Below are 19,202 nucleotides of genomic sequence, written 5' to 3' on the forward strand. Positions count from 1 at the left end.
GTACACTAAGTATGGAAACTGATTGACGATAATTACTTCATAATTATACATTCGCCCGCCTATTATTTCTAATGGTGCACGTCATTACTTAGTCATCGCACATTCCAGATTTGCAATATAAAGCCTTCATCAACAGGTTTTACCGAGTTCTTTACCGAGTTTTTTAAATCCTCAGCGACAGTAAGTCACGGTCACTTAGCAAATCTGAATCATAACGTTTTTTTGTTTTTTTTTTAATCAGGATTATTTTGTCTTCTTCAGATGGCTGCGCTCTGGGCTCGGATCCTCTTCCTCGGTCTTACCTGTGGAATTTTGGCTACAGCTGTAAGTTTAGTTTATTTAACATTAAGCATTAAACAAATAAAGATAAAATGTGCACAAGACGACGCAAAATTTGTGGGCTAATTCATTTAAAGAGCTAATTTCCATCTAGTCCCTGAGACGGACAAAAGGTAGAATACCAAAATAAAAAACAAAACAATGAAATGTCTATACAAACAATTCAAACAAATGCAATGAAAATAAACATCAATTATCCCATTCACACCCTGCTGCCTGCGCGTGCCCTTAATCCGTTAATGTTGGTCAAAAATATATTCTTAATTCGGAAGTAAACTTTTTGGAGTCTTTGCATAGTTTTAAAAGTACTGCTAATTTGTTCCATTCTGTTTTAGCGTTAAGTCAAAAGTGACTCTTGATCATGTTGATGGATTGTTGGATCGGCTTGTTAACTTTATTGTCTGGTTTGCTGATTTTGTCTTACCCAAAGTTCCAGAAAAAAAAAAAACATTTACATAAAAAAATCTATTTCTAGCAAATACATATCTCATATCTCCAAAATATTACAAGATGCTACCACAGAAAACACACTACATATTAAGGAGAAATGGGAAGTAGAAATTAACAGTTTGGGGATCAAAATTATATTAGAGCCATGTATTGTGCTGTTGGGAATTTTTTCAAATGACTTAAGAGCAAATAGTCATTTTCATTTGCTGAAAATTTTACTCTTAATTGCCAAAAAAATTATAACGGTCTCCTGGATCAGGCCTCTGCCCCCCACAATTACCCAGTGGAAAAATAAAATAAAGGAGGTATATCTTATGAAGCAAATAAGTGCAAGGTTACAACAAATCATTCGTTTTTCAATATAAAACCAAAAATAAGAAAACGAAAAAACAACTTCTTCATTATTTGTTTCCAAAACTAAAATGAAAAATGTTTAAATGAATAATGGAAAAAAAAAACAGACTGAACCAGGACTCAACCAGGACTAAACCAGGTCCGGGACCATACCGGAAGTGAGACCAGGACTGAGACCCGGACCAGGACCGGGACTGAGACCGGGAACGATAGCGGGAATGAGAGCAGGACTGAGACCGGGACTGAGACCGGGAACAGGACTGGGAACAGGACTGGGAACAGGACCGGGAACGAGACCGGGAACAGGACCGGGAACGAGACCGGGAACAGGACCGGGAACGAGACCGGGAACGAGACCGAGAACAGGACCGGGAATGAAACCAGGAACAGGAAAGGGAACGAGACCGAGAACAGGACCGGGAACAAGACCGGGAACAGGACCGGGAACGAGACCGAGAACAGGACCGGGAACGAGACCGGGAACGAGACCGAGAACAGGACCGGGAATGAGACCGGGAACAGGAAAGGGAACGAGACCGAGAACAGGACCGGGAACGAGACCGGGAACGGAACCAGACCAGGACTGAAAACGATTTAGTCCTGGTTCAGTGACAGTCCGTATGCGGCGTAAAAGTCCGGCTTCACAATTTAAGTCACGGTACCATATCAATTTTTTCCATTTTTTATTTAAACACAAACACGAAAACCAAAAAAAACTAATCGTTATCCGTTTTTTCATTTTGATTTTGGATACAAATAATGAAGAAACTAGTTGTTTTTTTCGTTTTCGGTTTTATATTGAAAAACAAATGAACGAATGATACTCGTATTATGGACAAATGGTCTTCAATTCAGGCCTATATTTCAAAAGGATGACTATCTTTTGAAATATAGGCCTGAATTTATTTTTTATTTTTTCTGTTTTGTTGTAGTGTGTGTATTGTATATTATGAAGGATAAATGAGGAGACAATGTGTATGACTGTATCTACACTGTAACTTTACACTGTCATTTTACTTGTATAGCATTTTTACTGCTGTTTCATAATTATGTGACATGCACCAAAATGATTGAATAAAAATAAAAATATTTACGTTAGCAGCAGTACAACTTTGTTTTAAAATAATGATATATTTCACGTTTTCTTTACAGGTTTCAGTGTATGACAATGGTGAGGATTTTTATTTGTATATTTATTTTTCAGAACACCATCCTGGATGGACCTTTGGGTGTTTTACCGAAGCCCATAACGGCAGAATTAAGTCTAAACGTGACGACAAAGAATACAACAAAGAGTCCAACAACGAGTCCAACAACGAGGCCAACAACGAGGCCAACAACGAGTCCAACAAAGTCCAACACAACTGCAACAAAAACTGTTACCAAAACGAGACATCACTGTAATCATACCAAACGCACAACTACTCCTGCTGCTCCAACTACTACTACGAGTCCACCAACGACTACAAAAAGGACTACATGGGGTCCGATAATGACTAAAACACAAGCTATTACCAAAACTAAACCTCATCGCTGCCGTAATCATACCAAAACTACTACTCCTCCAACTACTACTACTACTACTACTACTATTACTACTACTACTACGAGTCCAACAACGACTACAAAAAGGACTACATCGAGTCCAATAACGGCTAAACCAAAAGCTATTACCAAAACTAAACCTCGTCGCTGCCGTAATCATACCACAACTACTCCTCCTCCTACTACTACTCCTCCAACTACTACTACTACTACTACTACTATACTCGTCCTCCTACTACTACTACAACCACTACTACTTCTCCTCCTACTACTACTACAACCACTACTACTCCTCCTCCTACTACTACTACTACAACCACAACTACTCCTCCTCCTACTACTACTACAACCACAACTACTCCTCCTCCTACTACTACTACAACCACTACTACTCCTCCTCCTACTACTACTACAACTACTACTACACTACTACTACTACCACTACTACTACTACTAACTACAACTACTACTCCTACTCTACTACTACTACTACTACTACTACTAACCACTACTACTCCTCCTCGTACTACTACTACAACCACAACTACTCCTCCTCCTCTACTACTACTACTAAACTACAACTACTACTCCTCCTCCTACTACTACTACAACCACTACTACTCCTCCTCCTACTACTACTACAACCACTACTACTCCTCCTCCTACTACTACTACTACTACTACTACTACTACTACTACTACTACTACTACTACTACTACTACTACTACTACTACTACTACTACTACTACTACAACTACTACTACTACTACGAGTCCAACAACGACTACAAAAAGGACTACATGGAGTCCAATAACGGATAAAACAAAACCTATTACCAAAACTAAACCTCATCGCTGCCGTAATCGTACCACAACTACTCCTCCTCTACTACTACCTACACTACTACTACTACTCCTCCTACTACTACAACCACTACTCCTCCTCCTCCTACTACTACTACACACTACTACTTCCTCCTACCTACTACTACACCACTACTACTCCTCCTACTACTACTACTACTACTCCTCCTCCTACTACTACACTACTCCTCCTCCTACTACTACTACTACTACTACTCCTCCTCTTACTACTACTACAACACTACTACTACTCCTCCTACTACTACTACTAACTACTACTACTCTCCTCTACTACTACTACTACTACTAACTACACTACCTCCTCCTACTACTACACCACTACTACTCTCCTACTACTACTACTACAACCACTACTACTCCTCCTTCTACTACTACAACACTACTACTACTACTACTACTACCTACTACTCCTCCTCCTACTACTACTACAACACACTACTCCTCCTCCTACTACTACTACTAACTACAACCACTACTACTCCTCCCTACACTACACTACTACTACACTACCACAACCACTACTACTCCTCCTACTACTACTACAACCACTACTACTACTACCTCCTACCTACTACTACTACAACCTACTACTACCTCCTACTACTACTACTACAACTACTACTCCTCCTCCTACTACTACTACAACCACTACTACTCCTCCTCTACTACTACAACCACTACTACTCCTCCTCCTACTACTACTACTACTCCTCCTACTACTACTACCCTACCTCCCTCCTACTACTACAACCACTACTACTCCTCCTCCTACTACTACTACTACTACTCCTCCAACTACTACAACCACTACTACTCCTCCTACTACTACTACTACTACTACTACACCACTAACTACTTCCTTACTACTCCTCCTACTACTACTACACCACAACTACTACCTCCTCTCTACTACAACTACTACTCCTCCTCCTACTACTACTACAACCTACTACTCCTCCTCCTACTACTACTACAACCACTACTACTCCTCCTCCTACTACTACTACAACCACTACTACTCCTCCTCCTACTACTACTACTACTACTACTACTAACTACTACTACTACTACTACTACTACTACTACTCTACTACTACTACTCCTCCTCTACTAACTACTACATACTCACTACTACTCTCCTCCTACTACTACTACTACAACCACTACTACTCCTCCTCCTACTACTACTACAACCACTACTACTCCTCCTCCTACTACTACTACAACCACTACTACTCCTCCTACTACTACTCCTACTACTACTACTACAACTACACTACTACTACTCCTCCTCCTACTACTACTACTACACTACTACTACTACCTAACCACTACTACTACTACTAACTACTACTACTACTACTACTCTCCTACTACTACTACTACTACTCCTACTACTACTACTACTACTACTCCAACTACTACTACTACTACTACTACTACTACTCCTACTACTTCTACTACAACTACTACTACTACTACGAGTCCAACAACGACTACAAAAAGGACTACATCGAGTCCAATAACGGATAAAACAAAACCTATTACCAAAACTAAACCTCATCGCTGCCGTAATCGTACCACAACTACTCCTCCTCCTACTACTACTACAACCACTACTACTCCTCCTCCTACTACTACTACAACCACTACTACTCCTCCTCCTACTACTACTACTACAACCACTACTACTCCTCCTCCTACTACTACTACTACACCACTACTACTCCTCCTCCTACTACTACTACTACTACTACTACACCACTACTACTCCTCCTACTACTACTACAACCACTACTACTACTCCTCCTCCTACTACTACTACTACTACCACTACTACTCCTACTCTACTCCTAACTACTACTACTACTAACTACTACTCTCCTCCTACTACTACTACTAACACTACTACTACTCTCCTCCTACTACTACTACAACCACACTACTCCTCCTTCCTACTACTACTACACCACTACTACTCCTCTCCTCCTACTACTACTACAACCACTACTCCCTCCTACTACTACTACAACCACTACTACTCCTCCTCCTACTACTACTACTACTACTACAACCACTACTACTACTCTACCTACTACTACTACAACCAACTACTACTACTACTACCTACCTACTACTACTACAACCACAACTACTCCTCCTCCTACTACTACTACAACTACTACTACTACTACGAGTCCAACAACGACTACAAAAAGGACTACATGGAGTCCAATAACGGCTAAAACAAACCTATGACCAAAACTAAACTCATCGCTGCGTAATCTACCACAACTACTCCTCCTCCTACTTACTACTACTACTCCTCAACTACTACTACTCCTCCTACTACTACTACTACAACCACTACTACTCCTCCTCCTACTACTACTACAACCACTACTACTCCTCCTACTACTACTACTACTACTACTCCTCCAACTACTACTACTACTACTCCTACTACTACTACTACTACTACTACTACTAATACTACTACTACTCCTCCTACTTCTACTACTACTACTACTACCACTACTACTACTCCTCCTCCTACTACTACTACAACCACTACTACTCCTCCTCCTACTACTACTACTACTACTACTACTACACTACTACTACTCTCCACTACTACTACTACTCACTACCTCCTCTCCTACTACTACTACAACCACACTACTACTCCTCCTACTACTACTACTAACCACAACTACTCCTCTCCTACTACTACTACTACAACCACTACTACTCCTCCTACTACTACTACAACCACTACTACTACTCCTCCTCCTACTACTACTACACTACCTACTACTACTCCTCCTCCTACTACTACTACTACACTACTACAACTACTACTCTCCTCCTACTACTACTACAACCTACTACTACTACTACTACTCCTACAACCTACTACACCACTACTACTACTACTACTACTACTACTACTACTACTACTACTACTACTACCTACTACTACTACTACTACTACTACTACTACCTACTACTACTACTACTACTACTCCTCCTACTACTACTACTACTACAACTACTACTACTACTACGAGTCCAACAACGACTACAAAAAGGACTACATGGAGTCCAATAACGGCTAAAACAAAACCTATTACCAAAACTAAACCTCATCGCTGCCGTAATCGTACCACAACTACTCCTCCTCCTCCTACTACTACTACAACTACACTACTACTCCTCCTCCTACTACTACTACAACCACAACTACTCCTCCTCCTACTACTACTACACTACTCCTCCTCCTACTACTACTACAACCACAACTACTCCTCCTCCTACTACTACTACAACCACTACTCCTCCTCCTACTACTACTACTACAACCACTACTACTCCTCCTCCTACTACTACTACACCACTACAACTACTCCTCCTCCTACTACTACTACAACCACTACTACTCCTCCTCCTACTACTACTACAACCACTACTACTACTACTACTACTACTCCTCCTACTACTACTACACCACTACTACTACTACCTCCTACTACTACTACTACAACCTACTACTACTCCTCCTACCTACTACTACTACTACTACTACTACTACTACTACTACCTACCTCCTACTACTACTACACTACTACTACTACTACTACTCCTCCTACTACTACTACAACTACTACACTACTCCTCCTACTACTACTACTACTACTACTACTACTACTAACCACTACTACCTCCTACTACTACTACTACTAACTACTACTCCTCAACTACTACTACTACTACTCCTACTACTACTACTACTACTACTACTACTACTACTACTACCTACTACTACTACTACTACTCCTCCTACTACTACTACTACTACTACTACCTCCTCCTACTACTACTACTACTACTACTACTACTACTACTCCTCCTCCTACTACTACTACAACCACTACTACTCCTCCTACTACTACTACTACTACTACTACTACTACTACTACTCCTCCTCCTACTACTACTACAACCACTACTACTCCTCCTCCTACTACTACTACAACCACTACTACTACTACTCCTCCTCCTACTACTACTACACTACTACTCCTCCTCCTACTACTACTACTACTACTACTACTACTACTCCTCCTCTACTACTACTACTACTACTACCACTACTACTACTCCTCTCCTACTACTACTACTACTACTACACTACTACTACCTCCTCCTACTACTACTAAACTACTACTCCTCCTCTACTACTACTACTACTACTACTCCTCCTCCTACTACTACTACTACTACTACTCCTCCTCCTACTACTACTACTACTACTCCTACTACTACTACTACCACTACTACTCCTCCTACTACTACTACTACTACTACTACTACTACTACTCCTCCTACTACTACTACTACTACTACTACTACCTCCTCCTACTACTACTACTACTACTACTACTCCTACTACTACTACTACTACTACTACTACCTACTACTACTACTACTCCTACTACTACTACTAACCACTACTACTACCTCCTCCTCTACTACTACTACAACTACACTACTACTCCTCCTCCTACTACTACTACTACTACTACTCACTACTACTCCTCCTACTACTACTACTACTACTCTACTACTACTACCTCCTCCTACTACTACTACTAACTACTACTACTACTCCTCCTACTACTACTACTACTACTACTACTACTACTACACTACTCCTCCTCCTACTACTACTACTACTACTACTACTCCAACTACTACTACTACTACTCCAACTACTACTACTACTACTACTACTACTACTACTACTACTACTACTACTACTACTACTACTACTACTACTACTACAACTACTACTACTACTACTACGAGTCCAACAACGACTACAAAAAGGACTACATTCTCCAATAACGGCTAAAACAAAACCTACCTACTCCTAAACTCCCTCCTAATACTACTACAACTCCTCCTCCTACTACTACTACTACTACTACTACTACTACTCTACTACTACTACCTCCTCCTACTACTACTACTACTACTACTACTACTACTACTCTCTCCTACTACTACTACTACTACTACTCTACTACTACTACCTCCTCCTACCTACTACTACTACTACTACTACTCCTCCTCCTACTACTACAACTACTACACTACTCCTCCTCCTACTACTACTACTACTCCTATTAATACTACTACTCCTCCTCCTACTACTACTACTAACTACTACTACTACTCTACTACTACTACCTACTACTACTACTACTACTACTACTACTACCTCCTCCTACTACTACTACTACTACTACTACTACTACTACTACTACTACTACTACTACCTACTACTACTACTACTCCAACACGACTACAAAAAGGACTACATCGAGTCCAATAACGGCTAAAACAAAACCTATTACCAAAACTAAACCTCATTGCCGTAATCGTACCACAACTACTCCTCCTACTACTACTACTACCTCCTACTACTACTACTACTACTACTACTCCTCCTCTACTACTACTACTACTACTACTACTACTACTACTACTCCTCCTCCTACTACTACTACTACTACTACTACTACTACTACTACTACTACTACTACTACTACTACCTCCTCCTACTACTACTACTACTACTACTACTACTACTACTACTACTCCTCCTCCTACTACTACCTACCTACTACTACTACTCCTCCTACTACTACTCCTCCTCCTACTACTACTACTACTACTACTACTACTCCTACTACTACTACTACTCTACTACTACTACTACTACTACTACTACTACTACTACTACCTCCTCCTACTACTACTACTACTACTCCTCCTACTACTACTCCTACTACTACTACTACTACTACTACTACTACTACTCCAACTAACTAAAACTACTCCTACTAAACTACTCACTACCTAACTACTACTCACTACTACTACTCCTCCTCCTACTACTACTACTACTACTACTACTACTCTACTACTCTACTACTACTACTACTACTACTACTACTACTACTACTACTACTCCTCCTCCTCCTACTACTACTACTCCTCCTACTACTACTACTACTACTACTCTCCTCCTACTACTACTACTACTACTACTACTACTACTACTACTACTACTACTCCTCCTACTACTACTACTACTACTACTACTACTACTCTCCTCCTACTACTACTACTACTACTACTACTACTACTCCTACTACTACTACTACTACTACTACTACTACTACTACTACTACTCCTACTACTACTACTCCTACTACTACTACTACTACTACTACTACTACTACTCCTCCTACTACTACTACTCTACTACTACTACTACTCTCTCTACTACTACTACTCCTACTACTCTACTACTACTACTACCTCTACTACTACTCTACTAACTACTCCTCCTACTACTACTACTCCTCCTACTACTACTACTACTCCTACCTACTACTCCTCCTCCTACTACTACTACTACTACTACTACTACTACTCCTCCTACTACTACTACTACTACTCCTCCTACTACTACTACTACTACTACTACTACTCTACTACTACTACTACTACTCCTCCTACTACTACTACTACTACTCCTACTACTACTACTCCTCCTCCTACTACTACTACTACTACTACTACTACTCTACTACTACTACTCCTACTACTACTACTACTACTACTACTACTACTCCTACTACTACTACTACTACTACTACTACTACTACTACTACTACTACTACCTCCTACTACTACTACTACTACTACTACTCCTACTACTACTACTACTACTACTACTACTACTCCTCCTACTACTACTACTACTACTACTACTACTACTACAACCACTACTACTCCTCCTACTACTACTACTACTACACTACTACCTACTACCTACTACTACTACTACTACTACTACTCCTACTACTACTACTACTACTACTACTACTACTACTACTCTACTCCTCCTACTACTACTACTACTACTACTACTACTACTACTACTACTACTACTCCTACTACTACTACTACTACTACTACTACTACTCCTCCTACTACTACTACTACTACTACTACTACTACCACTACTACTCCTACTACTACTACTACTCCAACTACTACTACTACTACACCTACTACTTCACCTCACCCCACAACTACTCCTCGGAAATGTTCTTGGATAAAGAAGTATTATGGAAAATATTGGGAAAAATGTTTCACCCCACCAGGTAAGTTCTAATGTTCTTTTTTATTTATTTTTTTCTTCTCTAAAACTTGTTTCTTTGGCTATAATATTACACAGTATGGTTTTAACTTCCTTTTTCCATGGAATCCTGCAGGTGATGAGTTACATGGTGTTGCTTTAAATTACATTTTTACTATTGAGGTTTATAAATGATGACCTAGTAATACTTCAGAGTAAGACATAAGCATTTATTAACACAAAATGACATATGTGTATATGTATGATGTATATTAATAATAAATCAATTGTTAATAATGGTTTAAAGTGTGTAGATGTGTGTAACTTTAAAGATGTTTGATGTTTTATTAAAATCCTCTGCACCGAGCTTGAAAAATAAATATTTGCACTTAATGGACATCTTAATTGAAAGTTCAACTGTGTTAAATGATACTTAAAATGTATTAGTAATGTTCTATTATGTACCACTTGATAATAACTACACCTTAATTAACCTTGAGCAATTAATGCATAATGAGGAAATAACCAGGAGAAAGGTTGTGACTATTTCTTACGTGGGTGCTGTTTTGAAAAGCTGCAGAAGATTTTCAGACACCATGAAATCTATTTCAAACCAACAAACACTTAAGACAGAAACTGGTCCACCCAAAATACAAAACACAGAGACACAAACAGAAATGTGGCCCACTTCATTTACCCCATTCAGTGTTTCATTCTAATGTTTTGCCTCTTGAAAAATGATATATATGTAGAGTCTACATAAAACTACAAATTATTTACTGTCACAAACTTGTATAAATAATGAGTTACTTAATTAATTCAATGTTGTTGTGCTTGTGTTTGGTTGTTTTTAGCAAAAGCATGTTGTCCTGAAGGATGGACTCGCTTTCAGTCTCGTTGCTTCATGTTCTTCCACGGCCCAAAGAAATGGATCGACGCAGAGGTATTCACATTTTGTTATCCCAAAAGCTTGATAGAGATGTTTAATGAACCAATAAACCATGAAAAAATCCAGGTAAACATCTCCATGGAAACAAGCAGGTAACAGAACCTCCACCTGAAACGTTGCGCAATGCACCTTTAAATACAAACAATAAAAACAAAGACAGACAAAAAATGCCATACTGTGAAACATTCCAGACAAAGCAATAACATCTTCATGAAGAAAAGCATTTGACGGGCCTTCCACCAGAAAAGTTACACCATCTCACCATCTCATGTTTTAGAAGATAAAATAATGGAAATTAAAGAAGCACACATTATTCCACAACTTCAGTGCTCCCCATAGTGGCATCTGGTGCAGCTCACCAGCTACTGCCAAGAGAGGGAATTACCATGAGGTAGTTACAAAAATGTAACTAAGTCATAAGTAACAAACCGTGACACTTTAATGATGGCAAGAATTTAAGGATTTATAAACTGCACATGGGTTTATACCTGTGATGCAACAATCCTGAGAGATTTCAATTCTTGTGTTTTCATATTTCTTATTTTTTCTTATTTATTTATTTGTAAAGGGACAACACATATTAATGAACATTAATGTAAATATGTAAAGATTATAGCCAGTGTTAATAGCTAGGTAATTTCCATCTTCAGTCACCTGTCAGGTTGATGTGAAATCATCAACTGGATAGGGAAAAGTACAGCAACAATCACACAAAAGTACATAACACCAGGACACTCACGATACATACAACACACTCACGATACATACAACACACTCACTATACATACAACACACTCACTATACATACAACACACTCACTATACATACAACACACTCACGATACATACAACACACTCACTATACATACAACACACTCACTGTACAATCACTATACATACAATTCATTTCAAACATTTCATTTGAAGTTCGAAGTCAAGAGTTAAAAAGCTAAACAATTGTGAATGTTACAGCCATCTCTGACATAACAACTGACAGGTCCTCTGCAGTTTGCAGTTTGTTTTTAAAATGAACATACAAAACTGCATGGTCAGTGTACATCTGACTGACTACATTACACATACATTTGGGGCAAGACATTAATGTACATGCCAAACAGCAATGGACCCAGTATCGAGCCTTGAGGCACACCAAGATTGTTTTGAGATGTTGGAGATTTCACATTATGCGCACAGACACATGGCCAGATACGATTGTCGCCAGTTTAAGGTTATTTTTGATAGACTGAAATAAGTGAGCTTTTGTAGTAGCATGGGATGGTTCAAAGTGTCGAATGGCTATGTTAAGTCGATAACAAACTTAACAAAGGCTTTCAAAACTGCCTCTGAAACTCAGAGGCAAAGGACTTTTTACAGAGGATGAATAAAACCGGCATGAATGAACTTCTAAATACACGATGAAGGAAGAATATTATAACAGGATGAAAAGAAAAAAATATATATATACATAATGCAAAATGTGTGTTCTTTAAAACTTAAACCTTTTGCTCAAAATGTTAGGGCCTATATTGCGTAAAAGGGACTCATCATCAAAAACACAAGTTGTGTTTTGTTTCATTCACACATGTTTGAGTAATCCATTATTATTAGTCTATCTACATCTCCAAAGCTCAAAATGCTCTTTTCCACCTTGTGATGTCATGAAAAGGTATAATTTTCAAGTTAACAGCTCCTTTTACCTTGAGTTCAGAAGAGACTGACAATTCCAGAGCTGAAATTATCCAAATGATTCTAGTGAGAGTGGATAGAGTTTAAAAACACAGTGCAGCACTCCCTGTATAACCACATGACATCACAAGGTGGAACAGAGTGTTTTCTGTTTGAGAGAAGAACTCAGCCTAAATATGGAGGGTTTGTGTGTTCAATATGTGTGAATGAAAAATGACTTCAGGTCTGTTTTTGATGAGAAAACAACATTATATTATAACTTGATCAGAAAATAACGTGATATATAAATACAAAATTTGTGAAAACTGAAAACTCTGGTCTGAAACGTATGTTTGGAACAGTGTAAAATTGTAATCTTGCATCTGCTTTTCTCCAGCTCTCCTGCCATGAGGTCGGTGGAAACCTGGCCTCTGTCCACAACAACGGCGAGTATCAGTTCCTCCGAGACCTCGTGCTGCATGTGACCAAAGAAAACTCGTACGCTTGGATTGGTGGACATGATGCAGTTGAGGTAAGATAGCTTCTGATATTACTAATGTCGTAACATCTTTGTAAGTGTAACTTTTTGGTTGGGGGTCCGTCACATTCTTGTTTCTATGGATGTTACTACTCTGCCTGGAATGTTCCACAGTACAACATTAAACAGCTCTACCTTACATTTATTCATTTACAGGTGCGTTTATAGCTCAAAAATACCTAGAACAACAGGGATTCTGACACTAAGTCTGATTTGGTCTCCATGAAGTTAGAAAGGTTTAATGCCACACTATGAAACATTCCAGACAATGCAACATCATCTCCATGGAGAAAAGTTTTTGATGGACCCTCCACCAGAAAAAGTACCTTTAAAGTGCCTTAGACATTTTACCAAAACACAGTTAAGATAATTATGTTTTTAGATTCTTGCAAAATCATTCAGACTTATTTTTATTTAAGTTTAAAATTCAACTTCCTCTAAACACACATTATTATCTGACAAATAGTATCAGTAACAACGGAAAATCTGATTTTTCTTGTGGATAAATTGTACCGGACTTGTAGACAGAATTCTCCCTACTGCGAGGTCGTCAGTGTGTTAGAACTCTGTAATTTTCAACATATTTTTCAACTATTCTTCACAAAGTTCTTCTTAATTGGTCTAAAACTATAATTTATATTTACAATAGTTTTAATGCAATGACATTTTTCCTATTTATGTATTGAAAAAAAGACTTGGTAGGACACAACATTAGAAATCATTCCTGAATTATAACATCAGAAAAAACTCAAACATGCCCATTAATGCCAGTAGCGAAGTATACACATGTACTTGACTTTGTTTCGTGTTTTCGTGGTAAATCCAGGAGGCGGTGTGGCAGTGGAGTGACGGGACAGCATTTGACTTTAATCTCTGGGCCTCTGGAGAACCTGATAATCTCAATGGAAATGAACACTGCCTCCACATAAACCATAAAGGTAAGCAACATGTTCTGTAAGTCATTTTGTTGGGTTTCAGATGGCATCACAGCATTCTACAGGCCAATGTTACTTAATACAGACGGGGGCAGCTACAAGGAATATTGTTAAAATTATGTAAAACAGTGAGTAATTGGGTTTAATCAATAACTGAAAATACACAGAGTTGTACAGACTATTATTGACTACACCCAAGGCCATGCCATATTACAAAAGAAATCATTTTACCTGCCCACATCTGTATTCAATAATATTTGCCTATTGAATGCTGTGATGTCGTCTGAAACCAGCAATTGGCTTTGCATATTTTAAAGCATTATTTTCTATTGTAACTGATAAATTGTCCATTTTCTATCCACAGAACATCACTTGTGGAATGACCATCCATGCTCACGTACAATGTCCTACGTGTGCGCCAGACGCCAAAATGTCAAGACTTACAGTAGTGAGTGCAGTGACAGTAACGAGAGTTCTCACAGTAGTGAAAGTCGTGGCAGCAGTGAAAGTCATGGCAGCAGTGAAAGTCGTGGCAGCAATGAAAGTCGTGGCAGCAATGAAGGTCGTGGCAGCAATGAAAGTCGTGGCAGCAATGTCGTGCAGCAATGAAGGTCGTGGCAGCAATGAAGTCATGGCAGCAATGAAAGTCAGTGAAGGTCGTGGCAGCAGTGAAAGTCATGGCAGCAATAAAGTCATGGCAGCAATGGCAGCAATGAAAGTCATGGCAGCAGTGAAAGTCATGGCAGCAATGAAGTCATGGCAGCAGTGAAGGTCGTGGCAGCAATGAAGGTCGTGGCAGCAATGAAGGTCATGGCAGCAATGAAGGTCGTGGCAGCAATGAAGGTCGTGGCAGCAATGAAGGTCATGGCAGCAGTGAAGGTCGTGGCAGCAATGAAGGTCATGGCAGCAGTGAAGGTCGTGGCAGCAATGAAGGTCGTGGCAGCAATGAAACTCGTGGCAGCAATGAAGGTCATGGCAGCAATGAAGGTCGTGGCAGCAGTGAAGGTCGTGGCAGCAGTGAAGGTCGTGGCAGCAATGAAGGTCGCGGCAACAATAAAAGTCATGGCAGCAATGAAGGTCGTGGCAGCAGTGAAGGTCGTGGCAACAATAAAAGTCATGGCAGCAATGAAGGTCGTGGCAGCAATGAAGGTCATGGCAGCAGTGAAGGTCGTGGCAGCAATGAAGGTCATGGCAGCAATGAAGGTCGTGGCAGCAGTGAAGGTCGTGGCAGCAATGAAGGTCATGGCAGCAGTGAAGGTCGTGGCAGCAGTGAAGGTCGTGGCAGCAGTGAAGGTCGTGGCAGCAATGAAGGTCATGGCAGCAATGAAGGTCGTGCAGCAGTGAAGGTCGTGGCAGCAATAAAGTCATGGCAGCAGTGAAGGTCGTGGCAGCAATGAAGTCGTGGCAGCAATGAAGGTCGTGGCAGCAGTGAAGGTCGTGGCAAGCAATAAAAGTCATGGCAGCAATGAAGGTCGTGGCAGGCAGCATGAAGGTCGTGGCAGCAATGAAGGTCATGGCAGCAGTGAAGGTCGTGGCAGCAATGAAGGTCGTGGCAGCAATGAAGGTCGCAATGAAGTCATGGCAGCAATGAAGGTCGTGGCAGCAGTGAAGGTCGTGGCAGCAATGAAGGTCGCGGCAACAATAAAAGTCATGGCAGCAATGAAAGTCGTGGCAGCAATGAAGGTCGTGGCAGCAATGAAGGTCGTGGCAGCAATGAAAGTCGTGGCAACAATGAAAGTCGCGGCAACAATAAAAGTCATGGCAGCAATGAAAGTCGTGGCAGCAATGAAGGTCGTGGCAACAGTGAAAGTCGCGGCAACAGTGAAAATCGCGGCAATAATGAAAATCGCGGCAATAATGAAAATCGCGGCAATAATGAAAATAGCGGCAGTAATGAAAATCATGGCAATAATGGAAATCATGGCAATAATGAAAGTCGCGGCAACAATGAAAGTCGCGGCAATAATGAAAATCGCGGCAGTAATGAAAATCATGGCAATAATGAAAGTCGCGGCAACAATGAAAGTCGCGGCAACAATGAAAGTCGCGGCAACAATGAAAGTCGCGGCAGCAAAAAGAGTGGTGGCAGCAAAAAGAGTCGTGGCAGTAATGAAAGCAGACATTGAGGCTGCCAGGGAAAATGCCTTTATTAATTCAGTTGAATCCAAAATATCTGTCATATTATTTTATTCTATTTAATGTAAACTATGTTGTTAGATCAAATTAAAAAAAAGATGTGTTTCTATTTTTACATTCATCATGCAAAAATAAAGATTCTTTTATTATTCTTACTGTTCTATACTGGTCATTGAGTAAAAATAAATGAACCCTGACACATGACACACAAATGACAAATGGGAGTGGGTTTATCAATCAAACTTTATTTATAGAGCCCTTTACAACACTCAGGGTGAGCAAAGTGCTTTCCAATAAAATCAACACCACGATGGAAATGGTCTGGTGCCTTCTCTAGATCCACGAAAGCACTTGTGGACTGGTTGGGCAAACTTCCATGAACACTTGAGCACCTGATGGAGAGTGTACAGAGCTGGTCCAGTGTTCCGCGGCTGAAACGAAAAACACACTACTCCTCTTGAATCCGAGGTTCGAGTATCAGTCAGATTCTCCTCTCCAGTACCCTGGAACAGAGACGGGGGAGCTAGACTACTGTGGGGAAGAGTCTGAAAGACTGGTGATTCACTCCTGGAGTCCATGGACTGCACAGTCGTTCCAGAGGGACCACCACCCCGGTCTGCCAGTCCAGAGTCCGACCACCATGCGATGTTGCAGAGACGTGTCAGCCAAGACAGCCCCACATCATCCAGAGACATAAGATACTCAAACTACGTGATGATGGAATTGAGGAGATCTTAAAAGTATTCCTTCCACTGTCCAGCAACATCCCCAGTCGAGGTCAACAGCCTCGACTGACAGTCCATGTTTGTCTAAGATTAGAAATGTGATAAAACATACCTGTAAATGTTGCGGTTAATACAGAAGCCAAGAGGGGTCACAACAAACGCAAAAGACGCAACAAAAAATGCAAATGCAACAACACAACAAAAAGCCACAACAAACCAAAAGAAGCCACAACACACCAAAAAAAAAGCCACAATGGAAATGACCGCGGGATTTAATTCCTATTTTAATGCAAACGCCGCAACAAATACAAATGCCACAACACAAACGCAAAAACCGCAACACATTAAAAAGCCACAACACATCAAAAAGCCACAACGGAAGTGACCGTGGGACTCTATTTTCCGACGGACCGATCAAGCGGCAATTGAAGAAGAAGAACTACAACGTGAAACGAATAATGATAAAACAATAAATTTCTTTTACTTACGTTTCCAACTTCTCCGTTCCTTTACTTTTCACATTGTAGTTCTTCTTCTTCACTTGGCGCTTGATCGGTCTGTCGGAAAATAGAGTCTCGTGGTCACTTCCGTTGTGGCTTTTTAATGTGTTGTGGTTTCTTAATGTGTTGCGGCATTTGCATTTGTTGTGGCGTTTGTATTTGTTGCGGTGTTGCATTAAAATGAGTCCCGCGGTCATTTCCGTTGTGGCTTTTTTTGGTTTGTGTGGCTTTTTGTTGTGTTTGTCGCATTTGTATTTGTTGCGGCGTTTGCGTTTGTTGTGACCCCTCTCGGCTTCCGTAGGTTAAGGTTTAAAGACGTTGCAAAATTGACTTGACTTTCGGAGCTTTAGAGCCTGATGTTTTGTCCTCATTATCTTGTTCAAACTGTATTTTGTTTTTTTGAGTGATGAGGTGCTCACAAAATTTCTGAACATTTTGTAATTAAAAATCAATTTCTTGCTATAATGTGGGAGTACTGTCCATGATAAGTAGGTTAGAACTTGCATTTGGAGACCACTGAGAATGCCAAGTGCCACGCGGGACAGCAGAGGCTTTAATGCATACTGCTGTTGTACACTTGCCTGGTATGCTTGTAGAGTGTGTGTGTGAGTGTTGGTGGTTGTTTGTTGTTTTCAGATATAAACAATATAATCAGTATTCTAACTTTTCATATCCTCAAAACTTAAACAAACAAAAAAAATCTGTGATATACAAATGTGAATGTATTGCTTAATGTAATTGTACAAGTCTTTTCATTTCTTTCATGTGTCTTTGCAAAGTGGTAATATTTCGCATACAGGTACACACATAGTTATTTTAAAGGGGCAGTATGTCACTTTTTGGTCAACTGCTTGTTTCTATGGATATGTCACTGCTCTGTTTGGAATATTCTGCAGTATGGCATTAAACAGCTCTGCCTTACATTTATTCAATTACAGGTAGTGTTGTAGTTCAAATACCTTGAAA

General features: G+C 40.0%; 1 protein-coding gene across 1 annotated transcript; it reads left to right on the plus strand.

The window, feature by feature from the left end:
• The first annotated feature begins 10,703 nt into the window (after window positions 1-10,703).
• Window positions 10,704-15,484, plus strand: LOC129412305 (galactose-specific lectin nattectin-like). The gene is made up of 5 exons (XM_055165666.1): window positions 10,704-10,814; window positions 11,644-11,732; window positions 13,800-13,934; window positions 14,767-14,878; window positions 15,240-15,484. The coding sequence occupies exons 2-5, from the start codon at window positions 11,694-11,696 to the stop codon at window positions 15,482-15,484; spliced, it is 531 nt and encodes a 176-aa protein (XP_055021641.1). The 5' UTR covers window positions 10,704-10,814; window positions 11,644-11,693.
• Window positions 15,485-19,202: the final 3,718 nt, after the last annotated feature.

Source organism: Boleophthalmus pectinirostris, unplaced genomic scaffold (assembly GCF_026225935.1).
Source record: "Boleophthalmus pectinirostris isolate CB_2022bp ecotype Guang Dong unplaced genomic scaffold, ASM2622593v1 HiC_scaffold_8, whole genome shotgun sequence".
Lineage (NCBI taxonomy): Eukaryota > Metazoa > Chordata > Actinopteri > Gobiiformes > Gobiidae > Boleophthalmus > Boleophthalmus pectinirostris.